Here is a 17,195-nt window from a genome sequence, read left to right as displayed (position 1 = left end):
AATCGCAGTCATTGTGGGGCAAATGAAGAGCAGCACGTAGAGCAATTAATGGATTTCTCAACACCCCTCCCCATATTGGTTTTTTTTGGTCACAAAATGCCAATGCAGTAATACAGAAAGCATTTCCAAGACAGGTTTTGTTTTCATGAAGAAAAATTTTTTGTTGTCAAATACCCCGTTATAATATTTGCAGAGGAAAACTTTCCCCCTTTCAGCTAGAAATACTTTCTCATTTTGAAATGTAACTCTGTTTATAGAAAAAAAAATAAAAAAAGAAAAAAAATTGAAGAGCTTTCAACCTCTCAAATAAACCCTTCTGTATGACTGATTTGTTCAAGATTCTTCCGTCATGAAAATTGTAAATATCTGAACACATACCAGAAAAAAAAAAAAAATTAAAATGCTTTTGTCAAAGCAGGAGCAGGCTCTCCTGGAGCTGCACAGAAGGGCAGAGCGTGGAGAGCCCTGGCAGTGTTTAACCCTTCCCCGCAGCAATCAGTCAGGTCGCTGTGGGCAGCATGAAGCAGTGTCCCAGCATGAGCAAGGCATGGTGGGACGACTGCTCACTTTCCACTTGGACTAGCTGCTGGCACAGCCACCGGCGGCCCCAGCTTCTCCCTGGGCTTGCAGGGCTCTGCTGACATGTGACGTGGCTGCTGGGGACCAGGACAGGCACATGCATGTTCCCACAGATACTCCTAAAAGTGCACGCACCATTCATGTTACGCACATGCAAGTACTTTGGCAGGTCTGCAGGCATTACCTGCAGTTTAGCTCCCACCCGTTGACCTTTGGGAGAAGAAAAAAGCCAGCGGCCAGCATTCTGCAGGTCTGCTGCTGAAGGGGAGCACGCCCAGCAAGGGAAGAGCTAGGTGTTGGATGTGGCCAACAGAGCTGCAGGACTTTTAATATCTGTATACTAAGGCAATGCATTTGAACCCACTTGCTTATTACAGTTTAATTTAGACAGTGTCAATAACTCTGACTAGCTCTGGGGGTATTTTTGGAATTAAACTATCTAAAGAGAATATTCATCTAAGAAATCCATATGGCAGGAAAGGAGGGTAGAATTGCTGGCATGGAATAGTAAAATTTTCTCTCTCATTACCATTCTTCAACTTACATCTTTTGAAATTTCTTTTACTTTCCTCATTTATAGTTGCACATTTTTAATCTTTTTTGGTTTTGGGGGTTTTTTTTCCTCTTTACATTTTAGTCCATACAGAGTATTCTGTGTTTGTCCAGGGACAGAGAATGATATTACTTTACAAGTCAGGGGTACAGCATGTCATGTCATTCACTACTGGAAATTCAAAATCATCCAGATTCAGAACTAGCATAATTCACTGCTAAAGAGAATCTTTCAAAAATTTCTGTCCCCATCCCTTCAAGGAACTTCACAACCTGATATTTCTAGATCAGACTTCATTATCCAGGTCATCATTTCAATTTATCAGTGCCTTGGAGCCTTTGGTGTTCTCAGCTAGTATGGTGTCATGTCCATCAATCACTAGACTGTTTCCACATTCCCCATTTTCTTTCATCTCTTTCAGTCTTCAGAAAACCTCTATAACTTTACATGGGTGCATAATGGACACAGACACCTCTTTTGTCAACTGTTACCATGTTTTAAGAACCATTTTCATTCTAGGTCCTACATATTATTATTTGTGTTAGGGGAGGATTTACAGATCCACCAGTGCCTCTTCGGACTTTAAGCACGGCAAACATGGAAAAGCTGGAAAGCTTGTAGTTCAATCAAAAACTAAATGTTACATGTAATGAATAGGAGTAAGGGCTTGAGAAAAGAAAGAGGAAATTGGGACTGTAGCGCTATATCCATTAATTGCATCATTGAAAAAAAAGGTCTGGCCAAGGGACTGAAAGGAGAATTAGACCAACACAAGGCAGATTTTGAAAAGGACCTTGAAGGAGAGGGCAAGAATTATTAGTTAGAGTGACTAGAAAACAAAGAGCTAGCAAAAGGCTTTAAGGGAGGGTGGGCAAACTATCTGGCTGCCCTTGCTGCTTCCTCATCTCTGTAAGGAGTAGTATAATCCTAGCTTTGAAAACACACACCACTAACATCCCACCAAAACCCACCCCAATCTAAGTACAGTACTGAAATAGAAAATTACGAGCTCAAAACAGACAGAGCAGCCCTGAGACTGCTGAATTTGCTGCAGCAATTACCTATATGCAATAATACATATTCTCCAACCAAATACTATTAGTGTAGTTCTCAAAACAATTCAAAGAGACTGCTGTACTTCATCAAATCATTTTTGGACATCCCACAAGTTTTCAAGAGAATCATGGTTCTTAAGAGTAAAGCAAACAAGACCATTTGTTCATGTTTCAGTACAAACTGGTTTTCAAAAACTTGCTTCTTTCTTCCATGTTTTTTCTACTTGAATTTTTTATACTTGTTTAGAGACAAGAAAAGTCTCTGCATTTCTAAAACACCATCTTTTTTGTTCTTTTAAGAGAGCAAAAGGTGTTTTCCAATACTCCATTAAACAAGGACTCACATCTGCCAGTCTGCAGGGAAAGCAGGCAGAGGCATCAAAAATATTGCAGTTAGTGAATTTAATCCTTCTGATGTAATCAGTCTGCAATGCAATCTGATTAAAATTAAAGACTCAAAGGTGAAGTCCAGTACCTGAGTTCCAGAGATAAGTAGACAAATAGTGTGAAAGAGCAGTCCGCTGTAGTCTTAAATAAACCCTAGAACCCACAGTTCAGGTTAAGATTTCTAAAGAATGCAAGCCAGGTGGATTGATTTAACACAGCATTAAAAAAAAACATCTGGGAAAGAAAAACATGTACATCAAAAAATAATGGTGAGACAGTCTTCTTGGTGTAAAATAATTAGTGGAATGTGTGACGTATGAAATAAATTTCTGCACATATACCCACACTGCCACCATCAGCCTCGCTTTCTCATTTATTTAGGTGAACCTGTAATTGGCAAACAGGCAGTTACTCATGGGTAACAGTGGAGGTGCTGAGCTGCTGGAGACTTCGACATTGCTGCAAAATAGAGTATGTGTTCGTATGTATTTGTGCAATGGACACTTGCTGTGCAGTATTATCTTGTCTCCACAGATAAATTAGTTACATCATACTCCTGCCAGCTTGATTTGTTTAGCATTTACGGAGTACAGAGTACATGGAGTTTCTTGTGATTGAATCTCACATAAAAGGCAAATCTGAGAGTTTATTCTACACTATGCTATACATGCACCAAGGCAGCTAGAGCAGACTATAAAATATACTGAGGAAATCTTGAAACGTCACTCACTTGACATAGCAATAAGAGCCCTGCATTAAGATGCAGAGCCGATTTCCCTGATCCATGAAATTGCCTGGATATTTAAGACATTCTCAAACAGAACAGGCATGAAACTCACCCTCCATTCCTCGCACAGGGGCACCATAGGTTTTGTGTTCTCCAAGAAAAACAGCTCAAAATTGCAGGGATAAATATTTAGAGAGGACCTAAATGCAACTTCCTTCCTTTCTCAAGTAAGAAGAAATAAGTATTCAAAATGTCTTTAACGCTGGAACACGGTTATGCTTGCTGACACACTGCTCAGAGACACCGGGGTTTTCTGCTGTGGGTTGATGCAAGAACTTCTTACAGTAACACACAAAGCATGCAAATCTGTGACTACCTTTGGAGGGGGACATTCATCCCTCTCATAAACAGGTGATGGGCTAGAAAAGGCACAATCTGTGGACAGCTATGAAAAAGATTATGAAGCAATATATTGTATTATTTTATGGTCTAAGACTTGGAACATCGTTCAGAATTCCTTAGCAAATGTGTATTTCCAGCTGCTAAAGGGTAAGAAAAGACCCATCTACACCTCCAATGTATTGGTGAGCTGAAGGTCAGGTATTAAGTATAATTTCTTCCAAAGACCCATCCAATGCAAACACACAGACTGCAATAATGGGGGAATTTGAAAGGACCATAAGCTTCCCTAGAATGCTGTCCTGTGGGCACTGCTAGCTTAGATTCAAAGGAGGACAGTATCCACAAGGAACACAGTACAGCAATAACAAAGCTACATGTTAGATTATAAAAAGCTTCTCATTAGGTAACTAGAAAGGTTTTAGTCCAAGAGGCACCACTAGAGTATCTTGGCATTGCAGTAGATGATATATCTGACTGAAACCTGCACACACCAGCAGGTTTCATGCCAGCACAATGAACACCTAACATTGGCAGACAATTTTATCATTGATTTCTATCCAAAAAATCACACTGAAAGGGTAATCTTTAAACCTGGTGCATGCATTGCACATACAATTTTCAGCATCTCCATAGCAAAGAAAGACCTGAGACTCATACTCGAACCGAGGTCCAAGATTTTTCTTGGACACGGATTCCAAGAAATTCCTTCTTCTTGACAAAGAAAGAGAATTTCCCGATCTTTTTCAGATAAAATTTCTCAGTTTTTGTCTTCAGCTAGGCTGATAGCTCTTACCATTTTGTAGTAAAGCTTTGCACTGACCAGTTCAACAGCCAGTATTCTTCCCATGCTTCCTGTAATTCTTTTCCTGTGTAGCACATAGAGTAGCCTATATTTATACAGGTATACAGAATTATACAAAATACAAATGGAAAGGACTCTTGAAGCCATCTGGTATGTGACCCCATTCAAAGCAAGATCAGCTACACCTAATTAGCTCCTGACATACACTTGCCTACCTTATTGAAACATAGACTCCACAAACTCCCTTGGATATTTATTGTGATGCTTTGCTAATCTTACTACTAGAATGTTTTTCTAACGTTTAGTCTGTTCCAGAAATTTTAATTAAACGTTCCCTTAGAGGAAGAACTGGATTATTATGGATTCTTAAACATGAAGCAAAACACATAAAGAAACACATGACACATTGAATTTAAGGTTCATAAATTATTTGTAGATCACATAGGTGTTTTTGGAAACTTTTTGATTCAAAACAGTTTAAATGGAACCAGCTATTTATGTATCCACCCTATCATTCAAGATGATCTTGACCATAGTAATTTCTTCCTCAATTCAAGTTTTGAAAGCTCTAAGTTCTCTAAAGAAAATAGTTGTTGGCATTTTTGGATGATAAACATCCCAAAGAGATGATGATAAATTACAGTGTTGCCCAATAATGCAGAAAAAGAGAGAAATGCAAACTGCTAACCTCTTTATTACAGAGTCTAGGGGTTCACAGATGTAAGAGCAGGTAATTTTCATCTCATTGCTTATTAAAAGTCTGAGAAGGAAGTATAAAGGATGGCTACCATTTTGCAATGTATTGGATAGATTAACACTTAATGCTTTTTGTTTCCAGTGCAAATACAAAATGATACAGAATTCCCCGCCTTTTTAAGGCTTATATAAGCTTTTGTTACTGTTCAGTCACAGAAGATGTGAATTTTTACATCTGCTTTTACTCATTCATACTAGCAACTTCTCTCACATTTTAATATAATCATTCCTACAAACCCTTTCTTAACACAGAAAAAAAAGTTCGTCGAAAATATTAAAAGAAATCCTGTGATCTGCTTGTCAAAACATGTTGCCGTTCATGACAAAACTCACCTAGGAATGTATTTAAACTGAGACTTTCACCTACCAACAGGCATTCCCATTGATACCCACTCAATGCACTCTAAGTCATGAGCAGACAAATGTTTTGTCGCAGTACTGAAGTAAATTGTATTACACTCCTTCATCACTCCTCAGCTTCCCAAAGCTTGGAGATTTTCAAATTTTTTCTTCTCTCCCCCTATTACCTCTCTGTTAAATATTCAAAGCAGGCAACAAAAAGGAGTACGAAAAATAAGGTCAATATAGTAAATTGGAAAGAAGTAAAATGTTTCTATAGGCCATCATTTGGTTGTTACAGTTACCTTAATCGACCCAAACAGCTTCTTTGAGACATCTAATCTGATTTTACAAAGTGCTAACCCATAGCCATATTTGACTTTCCTTTGATTCCAAATGTAAAAAATAACCTTTATTTAATATTCAGGCATATAATCTAACTACACATGCATTTGCATTACGAGGCAGTGAAACATGGCTGAAGAGCCATGGACGTTATCTATGTTATTATTCAAGTGGAGAGTATAATCATAAATCCTTCTCTTCCCCTCCACCCCCTGCCTTTTTTTTTTTAAGAAATATACTTAAAATCTGTTTTTAAGCTTCGCTGGCTCCATTACATTTGAACTTCAATAACAAGAATGTGATATGAATATGTAGAGAGAAAGCATAGATAAAAGGTATATTTTCATAATATGGTTCAGTTTAACTGTTCCTATAATTAGCTACAACTCATTAGGCAATAAAAAGACAAACACAGGATTATGAATGGAAGGGTAATATTTTCTCCATAAAACAAACAAAAAACTTAAACAGATGCCTCTTTTCTGAGGCTTTGCTTGCATAAATACACCCAGCAGCTTAGAAAAGATATTTTCATGATTGAAAATTTTTTGTCTAGAAAGAAAACCTGTAAACATTATCAGTGCAATTTCAATAAAAAGTATTTACAACTATTGTACACTTGGGATTTTTTGATCCTAAGGATAAAATAACGATATAGCAATGGTCTGCAGATAACTAGCTTTGATCTTTTATTAGTTCTTATAATTGTCTCTTAATTTGTATTCTGCATAACAAGAACTCACCTTCACCGTTTGTCCAGCTTCGGGGCCATCCTGTAAGCAAAAGGAGAAGTGTCAGGTTAGAGGAACTAACAAGGATTACACGGGGACTCAGAAATCCTACTCAATAATCATTTACATCCAACTTCACTGTATGTTCATTTAGCATATTTTCCTGGGGACCATTCAACACAAAGTTTTTGGACAGGGCGCTTTTCCATATTAGGCCATGGCAAAGTTGGAAACTGGATCTTAGACCACAAAAGTGACAGTTGCTATTTTTCATTCTTTCAGACCATATTTTTTAATAGGAAGCAATAGATTTCTGATCCTTGTGAATATAAAATCAGACACGTGAGAATTTAATCAAAGCATGCTTGCTTAAATTCTTATTCTAATGAAATGGGCTTAGTGTCTTGATTTGTTTTAAACAGAGCTCTTTTTTTGGTATAAAAACACCCAGCACAAATAACTGAAAGGTCAGAATTGATAACATATTTACATGGCTACATCCCTCTGCCTGCATATAAATAGCTGTGAGCAGGAATTACCTGTTTCCATCACAAGCAGTGGGTTACCTGCTGAACGGGAAGGTGTGGCTGCCTTCTCTAGGTCAATCCTGCAAACAGTTCTTTAAACCAAGTGTATTTGCTGAAATATTCATTCCGTTTGGGAGTGTTCGCAGGCTTATTCCAAAGTTTTGCAGTTATAAATTACCCGCACTTTTCTGCTGGTTTGATTCTTATGTTTTTTTCCAATGGCAAATCTGTCAGACTGAAATGCAGTTATTGTGCTTCTTTTTTTCTATTATTATTTTACATTTATTGCCCCTTGAAATGTCAATGTCCTTTTGTCATTGGACTAGGAAAGAAGGTTGCAAGCTTGATAAAACCAACCGTTAAACCTTTTTTAGCTGACTGGTTTACAAACCTGAATTGAAATGGTGAGTGAGGTGCCGCAGAAGTGTTTCTCCACCACATTGCCAACCCTTTGTGCCATACGAAATAAATCGGCCACTTCCTCAGGACACAGGTCACGGAAGCGCTCCACTGGACGCAGAGGACAAACAAGGACATCTGAACATGGTAGTGTCAAGGCACAAACACAACTCTGAGTGGTCCAGAAGGACAAGTGTCTCAATTCCTAGCCTGTAACCTGCTTCCAATCACTTCTGAATTGCCTATATTCCTCCTCTCCAAGGATTACAGCAAGAACTACTAAAACATAAGGCTAAATACAGAGAATAATATAATGCTTTCTTCAGAAGAAGTTTCCTCAAACCCCTCAGATATGGGCAAAGGACTAAAATAAGGTCCATATGTTATTAGTGAGACATCTAAAGGAAAGCAAAGTTTTCACAGATTCGAAGTTACCATTTTGACGGAGAGATGCTCATATTTAACACCTCTGAAAATCAGAGAAATTTCATTATTAAAAAAGGGGGAAAGCCAAAGGACTTTAAGATGGGTCTGGGTGTGTGATCTGAGACAGCAATTTTACAATGCTTTTCCACACATGTGGTATGTATATTTCAAAATCTTGATCTTACACTTCTAATTTTAGGTACCTAAAAGTGAAAAAAGCTGACGCTATGCTGATAACAGCAGATAACTTAATTCTACATCACATTAATTATCATTTACAAGGAATGCTAATGTTTACCTGTTATGAATATTATAGATTTTTAGAAATACATTAAGATAATTAAGACTATTCCCTTTTAAGTGCAGTGTACACAAGATGGCAAATATACAATCACAGAATCATCAAGGTGGAAAAGACCTTTAAGATCATCAAGTCCAACCATCAACATAACACCACCATGACCACTAAACCATGTTCTGAAGCGCCACATCCACACATTTTTTTTTTAACACTTCCAGAGGTGGCAACTCCATCACTTCCCTGGGCAGCCTGTTCCAATGTTTGGCCACTCTCTCAGTGAAGAAATTTTTCCTGATACCTAGTCTAAACCTCCCCTGGTGCAACTTGAGGCCATTTCCTCTCATCCTTTCATTAGTTACTTGGGAGAAGAGACCAACATCCACCTCACCACAACCCCCTTTCAGGTAGTTGTAGAGAGCGATGAGATCTCGCCTCAGCCTCCTCTTCTCCAGACTGAACAACCCCAGTTCCCTCCGTCACTCCTCATAAAACTTGTTCTCCAGACTCCTCATCAGCTTTGTTGCCCTTCTCTGGACACGCTCCAGCACCTCAGCATCCTTCTTGTAGTGAGAGGCCCAAAACTGAACACAGGATTCAAGGTGTGGCCTCACCAGTGCCGAGTACAGGGGCACAATCACTTCCCTACTCCTGCTGGCCACGCTATTTCAGATACAAGCCAGGATGTTGTTGGCCACCTGGGCACACTGCTGGCTTTGATTTTATTCTACCTTGGTGACTACGCTTCGTGAATCAGTGAAATGAATCTATAAAGTAAACAATGGAAGTATAGAGACACTATTCACAGTCACCTGATGTGCTGTGTTCACAGATATTAATAATTGCTATGATTCCTCACCTGAAAGTCAATTTTGTAACATTAACTCCAGAATTCTTAGCAGAGCCTCAGTTGTGTAAATCCAACAAGCAAGCACTTGGGACTTGATTCTCATTTCAATTCCCTGCAGACAGGATTTTTTTTCTGACTCACAGTATTGTGTTTGCAGAATAAAGACCTTAAAATCACCTTTAACATCACTTGAACTTTCATGACCAAAGGCTATGAAAATTAAAAACTTATTATTTTAAAGTATTAAAATGAGCGTTCAAAGGACTATTTGAAGAAAATTAAGTTCCATGCCATTGTATTACAGCCATTTTTATTTTTACTGCCTCTTGAAGCCTGCAGGTATTCAGGAATATTCTCTGTACTCCAGGAAATGTAACTAGGAGGTGCTCTGTAGTTAACAGGTTCATACAAAGGTTACATCAACCTGATTTTCAAGAACTGCATGAGACGTCTGAAATGAAGAAGGATTAATACATGCAAAGGATAATTTATTTCCATAAATACAGAGACAACATGTTTACATTCACCAAGCTTATCATAGGAATTGCATTTATAATTCTGATAGGAAAGAAAAACAGACGTGTTCTGGAAGTAAAGAAGTAGGGGTAGGTTTTGATCATTTTTCAGAGTCCAGATGAGGACACACAAGATTCTAATGGATATTTGCTAAAGTGGGAGCAGATTTTTCGAGCGAGCTCCACCGCTAGCAGCTCCCAACAGTACGGGAGAAGAATGGCCCCAGCTGCAGGTGTTAATCTGCTTTGAAAATCTGTCCCTCATTTTTTTTTTAGTACAGCATCAGCTATGCCACCACTATTCTCTTTTTCTCTTGTTATAACTTGTGGTATATTTAGAAAGCAGGTACTTGGAAATAAACCAATACTGGATGGGGACAAAAGCCTAGTTTTGTGGGGTTTTAGTTCTAAAATGCTGTGCCTCTTGGAAAGCTACTGGGCATAATAAAGCTCCCATAATTTATTTGTGCCTTCCCAGCACATTGTACAAAGCACCTCCATAAAAAGATGCTATTGGCTGAACTCAGGGCCCAAGGGAAGAGCTGGAAACTTGCTTGGCAGACCTGATTTCCATACCAGGAATAAACGAATAGAAAAACTAATTAATTTTACTCATAAAAAGGAAATCCATGTCAACAGTAAAACAGGAAAAAGGACATTCGTTTAATCTGAGTTCATTTTTCAAAAGGAGAGAAGGGAAGCTTTTACCCTTAGGGCATCTGATACTTAAGTAGATAATTATCCTTCTTCTGCAGCACTGCTTTATTATCATGGGTCAATGAACCATTTATAAATGAAGAATTTCCCCTCACTTCCCTCTAGCAAAACTGCTGCTTACATTAAGACAGGTTTCTTTTCCACCTTTAGTATTTTTTCCCCAGCAGTTTCTCGCCCTCTCAGACTTGCATACACCTCACCAGCAATTGTTTGTTCTCTACCTAGCTCGGGGCCATGGCCACAAGTATGAACTTTTGCATTAGTCATGGTTTCTACAACCTTATATTAACACCATACTACTTGTCACTGTGATGCATTGTGAAAAACATGGGCTAAACACTGCTTGTGAGAGGTTTTGTTCCCACAGCTCATAGCAGGGGGAGAAGAGAGTGCAGTGTGAGTGCTGGTTGTGACTGAGGCAGAACATTTGTTTTCTCTTCTTAATTCTGTCACTAATTTGCTCTGTCATTTGGGCAAGTTGTCTCTGTACCCCTCTCTCTCTCCTCTTCCACACTTTATCTGACTTATCTGCTTAGATTGCAAGTGCCAGTTGGTGCAATGGCTGTTTTCTTATTAAGCCACGAGGCTCTCTGCTCATGTGGGGCCGTGAAGTGCTCCCACAATATCAAACGACGCACCCATAAACCATGTCATTCTGCAAAAAGGATTTTCACTTCCTCTTTACATTACCAAGACTCATTTACAACTCAAACTAGATTTTAACCACATCTCTGTCTTTGAATGCGATAAATAATTCAAAGGCACAATCACACACTGGAGCATCTTTACCGAAATTTCTATCATTTCAAAATAATTCTACAAAGAATAATGATAGAAATTCTGAATCAGAGCTGAATTAACATGAGAAAGTAATTAGGACAACATTCAAGTTATATTTAACTATGAATATATAAGAAGGCAAATGTTAGAATGAATTCATGGATTTGAGGTCATTAGTAAAACAACCATCCACTGCAACTTTAAATCATAGCTTTTAACTACCATTTTTAACACTAGGATAGTTTTTAACTTTATATCCTGGTCAGATTTTAATCTGGATAAATGCTCTATTCACCTCAAAATTTTTCCTAAGTTTAAAATTAGATCAACTGTTCATTGGTTTCTGCAATTACCCACTGCAAACACTGCTATAAACTACTGATGTGCTTTCAGGTGACTGTATATTAAAGATGCCAGTGAAAGTGAGTCTGTACTTACGTCTACGTGCAAATACTCCTTAGACAGAAGCATCTACTGCTATCTGAGACATCTCAGGGCATCCAGCTGCCACTCCGGAAGGGCAGGATTCTCCCCATATGCCCTGTGTCAAATCTGGCAGCCAGGTGGGAAGCCCGAGTCATCTTAGGGTATCTGAAATGGCAGTAGGTGCCTATGCTTGGCCAACAGCCCCCACCTTTACAGGGTGCCTCAGCAGGACAGGGGGCCGATACCCAGCAGAGATGCTGCATGATCAAAGATGGCATTCTGCCTTCAGGAAGTTTGAACGTTATGTTTCCTTTCTCTAACCATCATAATTAATAATTTCATGATTTCTTCATTCATTCTAAACTACTACTGACTGATGAAGTTTCTATTTTTAAGCTTTGATGTGCGCAGCTGTTATTTCCTTCAAGTTCTCTGAGTCAGTCCGCATCATTAGAGTATGTGCAATTTAATATGTCAACTTATGCATTTTAAGGAGTGGAAACCCTTTACACCTTATTATAAACTGTGATTGTACATTCCTCTCTCTAGATTGCAGGAGTCTCTCAACAACCTTACTTTTTTCCTAATACCTAAATACGCATACAGAAATCAATATGCATTCCCTCACACACTCTAAAAGCTCCATTAAAGATCTATTAAACAATTAGGAATGTCAGTATTTTCCAAAGACTACCAGTAGATAGTAGACTAAAAATCCAAGTATATTAGTGGAAGTGCATAATTATAAAGTAGCAGTAAAGGAACAGTGGATCAGACCCATTACCCTCAAACTGAGTTAAAACCTAAGGATGACCTATGTTTTCAACAAAATCGCTTGTCTTTGTATATTGGGCACAGCAGCCCGCTCTCTGTACAACCTTGGACAGGTTGTTTAATGCACCAAAGCCCGTGAGCCTCCTCCATAATTCAAATTAACAGCCTCTGCCTGTTGGTCTATTAAGGTTGTAACCAGTTTGGAAAAGCTCAGACTTGTGGCCAAGCAAGCATGGTTCAACAGGCTTCTACAAACTAGCAGAGTAAGGATGCTGAAACACATGTGCCAGCTCTCAGCCCTCAAAGTCAAGGTTGCACACATTTCTGTAAGTCTCTTTCACTCTTTCGTTGACTTTTTAGACTGTAATAACTGGAGCCCTTTGAGACTGGCAGAGGCATTTACTGAAATGTGGTTCTGCAATGGGCACCTGGACACTATCAAAGCAATGTTCAGTTGTGCCAAGCATAAGTACAAATTCCCCACGTACATCTAAGTATTTAAGGATATGTTCACCCTGGAGATTGTGGATCACTACTGAAAAGTGAGCATTTGTTAACTGCATAATGACTTAAAGTTGATCAGACAGAGAGGGTGCAGACGCTACAAGAAAAGCAAAACACATGGCCAACAACTGCATGCTGACCACTTCAAACGCAATTTTCCTTCCACTAATACACGTAGAGTGGAGGCTGAAATTCAAAGGCACAGTAGTAATTTTTATTTGCTTTATCTGAATTTTGACTTTGAAGTCTAAATTATTGTAATTTAATTGTAAATTTGTATCTAAGTCGGGCTCTGTGTTCCCTTCAACAGGATTCTTATCAATGCCAGAAAGTGCCCATTAAAAATTTTCACACACAATTATCAAGGTACACACGTTCCATAGTTCCGAAATATTGGGAAAATTGCCTTTGGGGGGGTCAAAAAAAGAAAGAAAACCAAAAAAAAGAAACCCCAAAGAGGTTAAAACTCCTTTTATGTGACAAGCTTTAGAACTAAACACAGCTTTTTCCTGGTTAAGTCCATTCGTTTGCTATATAGAAAACATACTTTCCATTTTGACTTTTGTTTTATTCCTGAATTTGAACTTCAAACAGAAAAATTCAAAGCTTTATAAAGGAAAAAAAATTAAAAGCTCTCCAGGTACTGACATTTTAACAATAGGAATAAAGTTCTTTTTTTGCTTTGTCTTTTTGAGGAACCAGTTAAAAATAGTAAATTGACAGGTTGTCTTAATATGCAAGGCTTTAAAAGAACAAAATACAAGGGGAAAAAGGCAAAATAGCTAAAAGTGAAAGGGTAATTGCTTCTTTATGAAGTTCCTGGGTTTGACCAATATTGTTAGTTTTCTATACCATTTTTTACAGAAGGTTTAACTTAGGAGAACGATTTATTTTCGGTATGTAACATGGTCGGGAATCCATAGCTTACACTGGGATGGAAATACTGCTCCTGTTCAGGAGACTTTTAAAAAGATTTTTAAAAGTCTTCCCTCTCACAACAGCATAAGAGCCAAACTCTCAAAAAAAAAAAAATTAAAGATTAAAAGTAGTAGTTAATAAAATTTACAAAACCTTTAAAACTATTGAATTATTTATTTTAGCATTCTAACATTTTTACACAAAAAGCAGTTCAGTTCATAATAAAAATTTTGCTTAATAGTTTAAGTTTGGGAAACTCATCAAAACTGACTTTTTTATTAATATTTTGGTTTTGACTAACTGGTTTTCATCTAAAAAGAGAAAAGTGTCCCAAACTATGGTACCTATGGAGACTTGATATTGTTTTGTGTATTTCATGCGCTTGGATGAATAACTTAAAACACAGTAGCCTCTGCCTCTCCCTCCTAGCTGAAAACACCCCAATCATTCACAGAGCCAGTCTCAGCAAGAACTCCTGCCTTGGTGATCAGGGCTTTGCTCATTTTAGAATTAATACAGACTGTAGCACCACAGATAAGTGCTACCACCTCTTTCTAACAGCAGGAAAGATTTGTGACACATATAGAGATGGTGTGCCTTGAGCGTGAGGCTGCTTAGTGGCCAGTTCAGCCCTCACTGAGGTGGGAAGACAGTACCTTGGTGTGGCTGCTGGGAGCTTGGAGGCCAGAAGAACCAGCTGCAGAAGACTGCAATAAATTACTGTTTTTAAACTATCTCACACGTCTGTGCGGAAGACCTCTTCTGCATATCCATAAACTAGCTGATGGGAATGCAGAAATAATGCACTGTGGGAAGCTGGGTGAGGGATTATTCTTTTCTTACAGTCTGTTTTACATGAATTTGCATCAAGGGCCCTAAGCAGAGAGAATCAGTCAGACGAAGCTTCAGGTATTAAAACTTACCACAACATTGTCCCCAGATTCAACTGGGGAGTGTAGGCAGGGGCATTGAATCCATCATTGCATCTAAGCAGAAGTTTTCTTTGTTCAAAAGCTCTAATTGCTAACAGAAAGAAGTCCCATAGCTCAGAAAAAACACAGGAGAATGCATGACTAATAAAATTAATAACTGACAAACAACTGCCAGTCAGTTATCTTTTTTCTGCCCTTGAACAATTCTTCACATTTTGAAGGCTACAGGAGCAATTTCTCTGTGCAAAGAAAACAACAGTGGCTCCACAGACACTGTCTATAGAAGGAGTTAAGAAGGAATTGAAAACAACCGAAATAGCACATGCACGTACACATACAAGGCATCAAAAAGCCTTTAAAAATGAATCAAATACATATTCTGCTTCATTACAACAACAATACGTCAAGGCATCCATTCAGTCCCCACTAAACCCACTGAATTAGGATGTACATAAAACTGTGATAACGCAAGAACTGATGTCTCCCCGCCAGAACAAATCTTATTCAATAAGGCAGGGTGACTCACTGTTGGAAGGAAATCCAATAGAGGCTACTTGGATTAAGAGTGAGCATCTCATAATAGCAAAAGGTGAAGGAGTGCTCTTTAGTGGGTTATACATGTAGAACTGGATTTAAATCTATTTTAGAAGGCTGCTTTGGTACAATACAGGAAATAGCACATCATAGAACTTGCTAGTTTGGGTGAAAACTTAGCTGTGAACAATAAAGATGATTATGAACCAATGAAAATGCAATTAAATTACAACAAAAAACTTAAAAATTGCTTCAGACTTTTGAAGTCTGAAGCACACAACGCATTTTTTTTGATCTAGCTATGCCACATTATAGCATTAATAAAAAAGTCATTAAGATAAGACAAATTATCAAAACACAGTTGATCTTGACAAGGCCACTCAGTACATGTTTACACTAATACAGAAGACCAGATTTACGCAGTGAAATGGAGAGTTAGTGGTTCCAGTGGAACCAAAAGCAATCAGTGTAAATCTTTGACATGGATCTCTGCACTGAAGAGTGTTTTATGACCACACTGCAGCTTTTATACAGTGTTTTTTTTTTACTCTACCCGATCTTCTCACCTCACTGAAGCTACTTAAAATAATTCTTTGTGTCAATGAAAGGTGCAACAGTTCCAAGAAATGAACAATAAATATTATTTTACTTCTTTTGTAGAAAAGAAGTCAATACATCTAATTTAAGTATAGATATTGCTTATAGTTTAAATCATGCTAGATAGCACACCAAAATACAAAGTACTACTACTCAAAGTACAGTGACTCCATAAGACAGAGAGCCATAGCAGGGATATGTGAGATTTAGAACTATTCACTTTTCATTTTAAACAAGCCTTTCATATATCTGATATTCCCTTTAAATGCCTCTAGGGTATGTCAAGTAGGTCACTGAAAGCTCAGTTCCTCATAGTGAGTGGTATTTTACGGTCGGATTTGTCCTTTTCTGCTAGCTACTGACCTCAGGGGCAGCCCTGGGCAATAGCAGGTGCCTAAGTGGAACCACAGTGAAAATAGCTGTGGGAGAGTTTGTGGCTTAGAAACATGCCTCTGATGCAAGTTTCATTTGGTGGCAATTTACTGCAGACCTAAACTTATGTTTGTACCAGGAATAATGATCACATTCTAGAAGCACATTTAGCTTTTGATCTTGGAAGGCCCAAAAGCACTAACCAGTGGCGAAATCAGAAATGTAGAAGTCCTAATATGAAAGAACTTCATCTACAACTGCTATGATGCTCTCAGAAGATCCTGTAAAGAAATACTACTGTACAACAATCCATTTCAGCTAAGAACTATGCCTATATTGCTCCAGATGATATACCCTCCTCCTAAATATATGACAAAACTACTAATAATTACACGAAGGTACATTTATAATTGGTATACGTGCATAGATACAAAGCCACTGAAATAAACAGCCATGCCTGAAGCTGGCAGCAGAAACCAAACACCACTTGGGGTGTAACACTCAGAGTGGTTTTCTGGCCTAAACAATGGACCGATAGCATTTGCCATGGAAACTAATATGTTCGTGCAAAGCAGCTCAGCAGCTACAAGTCTTGTTCAAATGACCTGCACCACCAGAAAACTGCATTGAATTCAATTTATCAAACTTAACCCTGCTGGAATTGTAACATGTCATTGCAAAGCCTCATTTCAAACAGAGGAAGTAAGCTCATGATCCAGCTTTCCCACCTGAGAATAAGAAACAACTTGTGTGAAAATGCTTCAGCATTGAGTCATAATTAAAGCTGTAGCACCATCGTATTCAAAAAATGATGTTATCATTATGAAGTTATATTCTAGCTCATGATTCAGGAATTATAATGAGGGAATAATTAATTACTAAATATTAGTTATGATAAATTTACTTTCTTGCAATTTATTGGATACCATATTCCAGGCATTAAGTTTTCT

The 17,195-nt window shown here is 38.1% G+C and overlaps 1 protein-coding gene across 1 annotated transcript in view; it reads right to left on the bottom strand.

The window, feature by feature from the left end:
* Window positions 1-17,195, bottom strand: part of FHIT (fragile histidine triad diadenosine triphosphatase) — a gene marked incomplete at both ends in the record, with an annotated part of 426,950 nt that overhangs the window by 133,945 nt on the left and 275,810 nt on the right. Inside the window, 2 exons of the mRNA XM_082004580.1 lie at window positions 6,689-6,718; window positions 7,595-7,740. Coding sequence (XP_081860706.1) covers window positions 6,689-6,718; window positions 7,595-7,740 — 176 coding nt within the window. The remainder of the gene's footprint in view (window positions 1-6,688; window positions 6,719-7,594; window positions 7,741-17,195) is intronic.

The sequence above is a fragment of the Phaethon aethereus genome (genome assembly GCF_964289735.1).
Source record: "Phaethon aethereus genome assembly, chromosome: 11".
In the NCBI taxonomy this organism is placed as follows: Eukaryota; Metazoa; Chordata; class Aves; order Phaethontiformes; family Phaethontidae; genus Phaethon; species Phaethon aethereus.
This window is presented reverse-complemented; position numbering and strand designations above follow the sequence as displayed.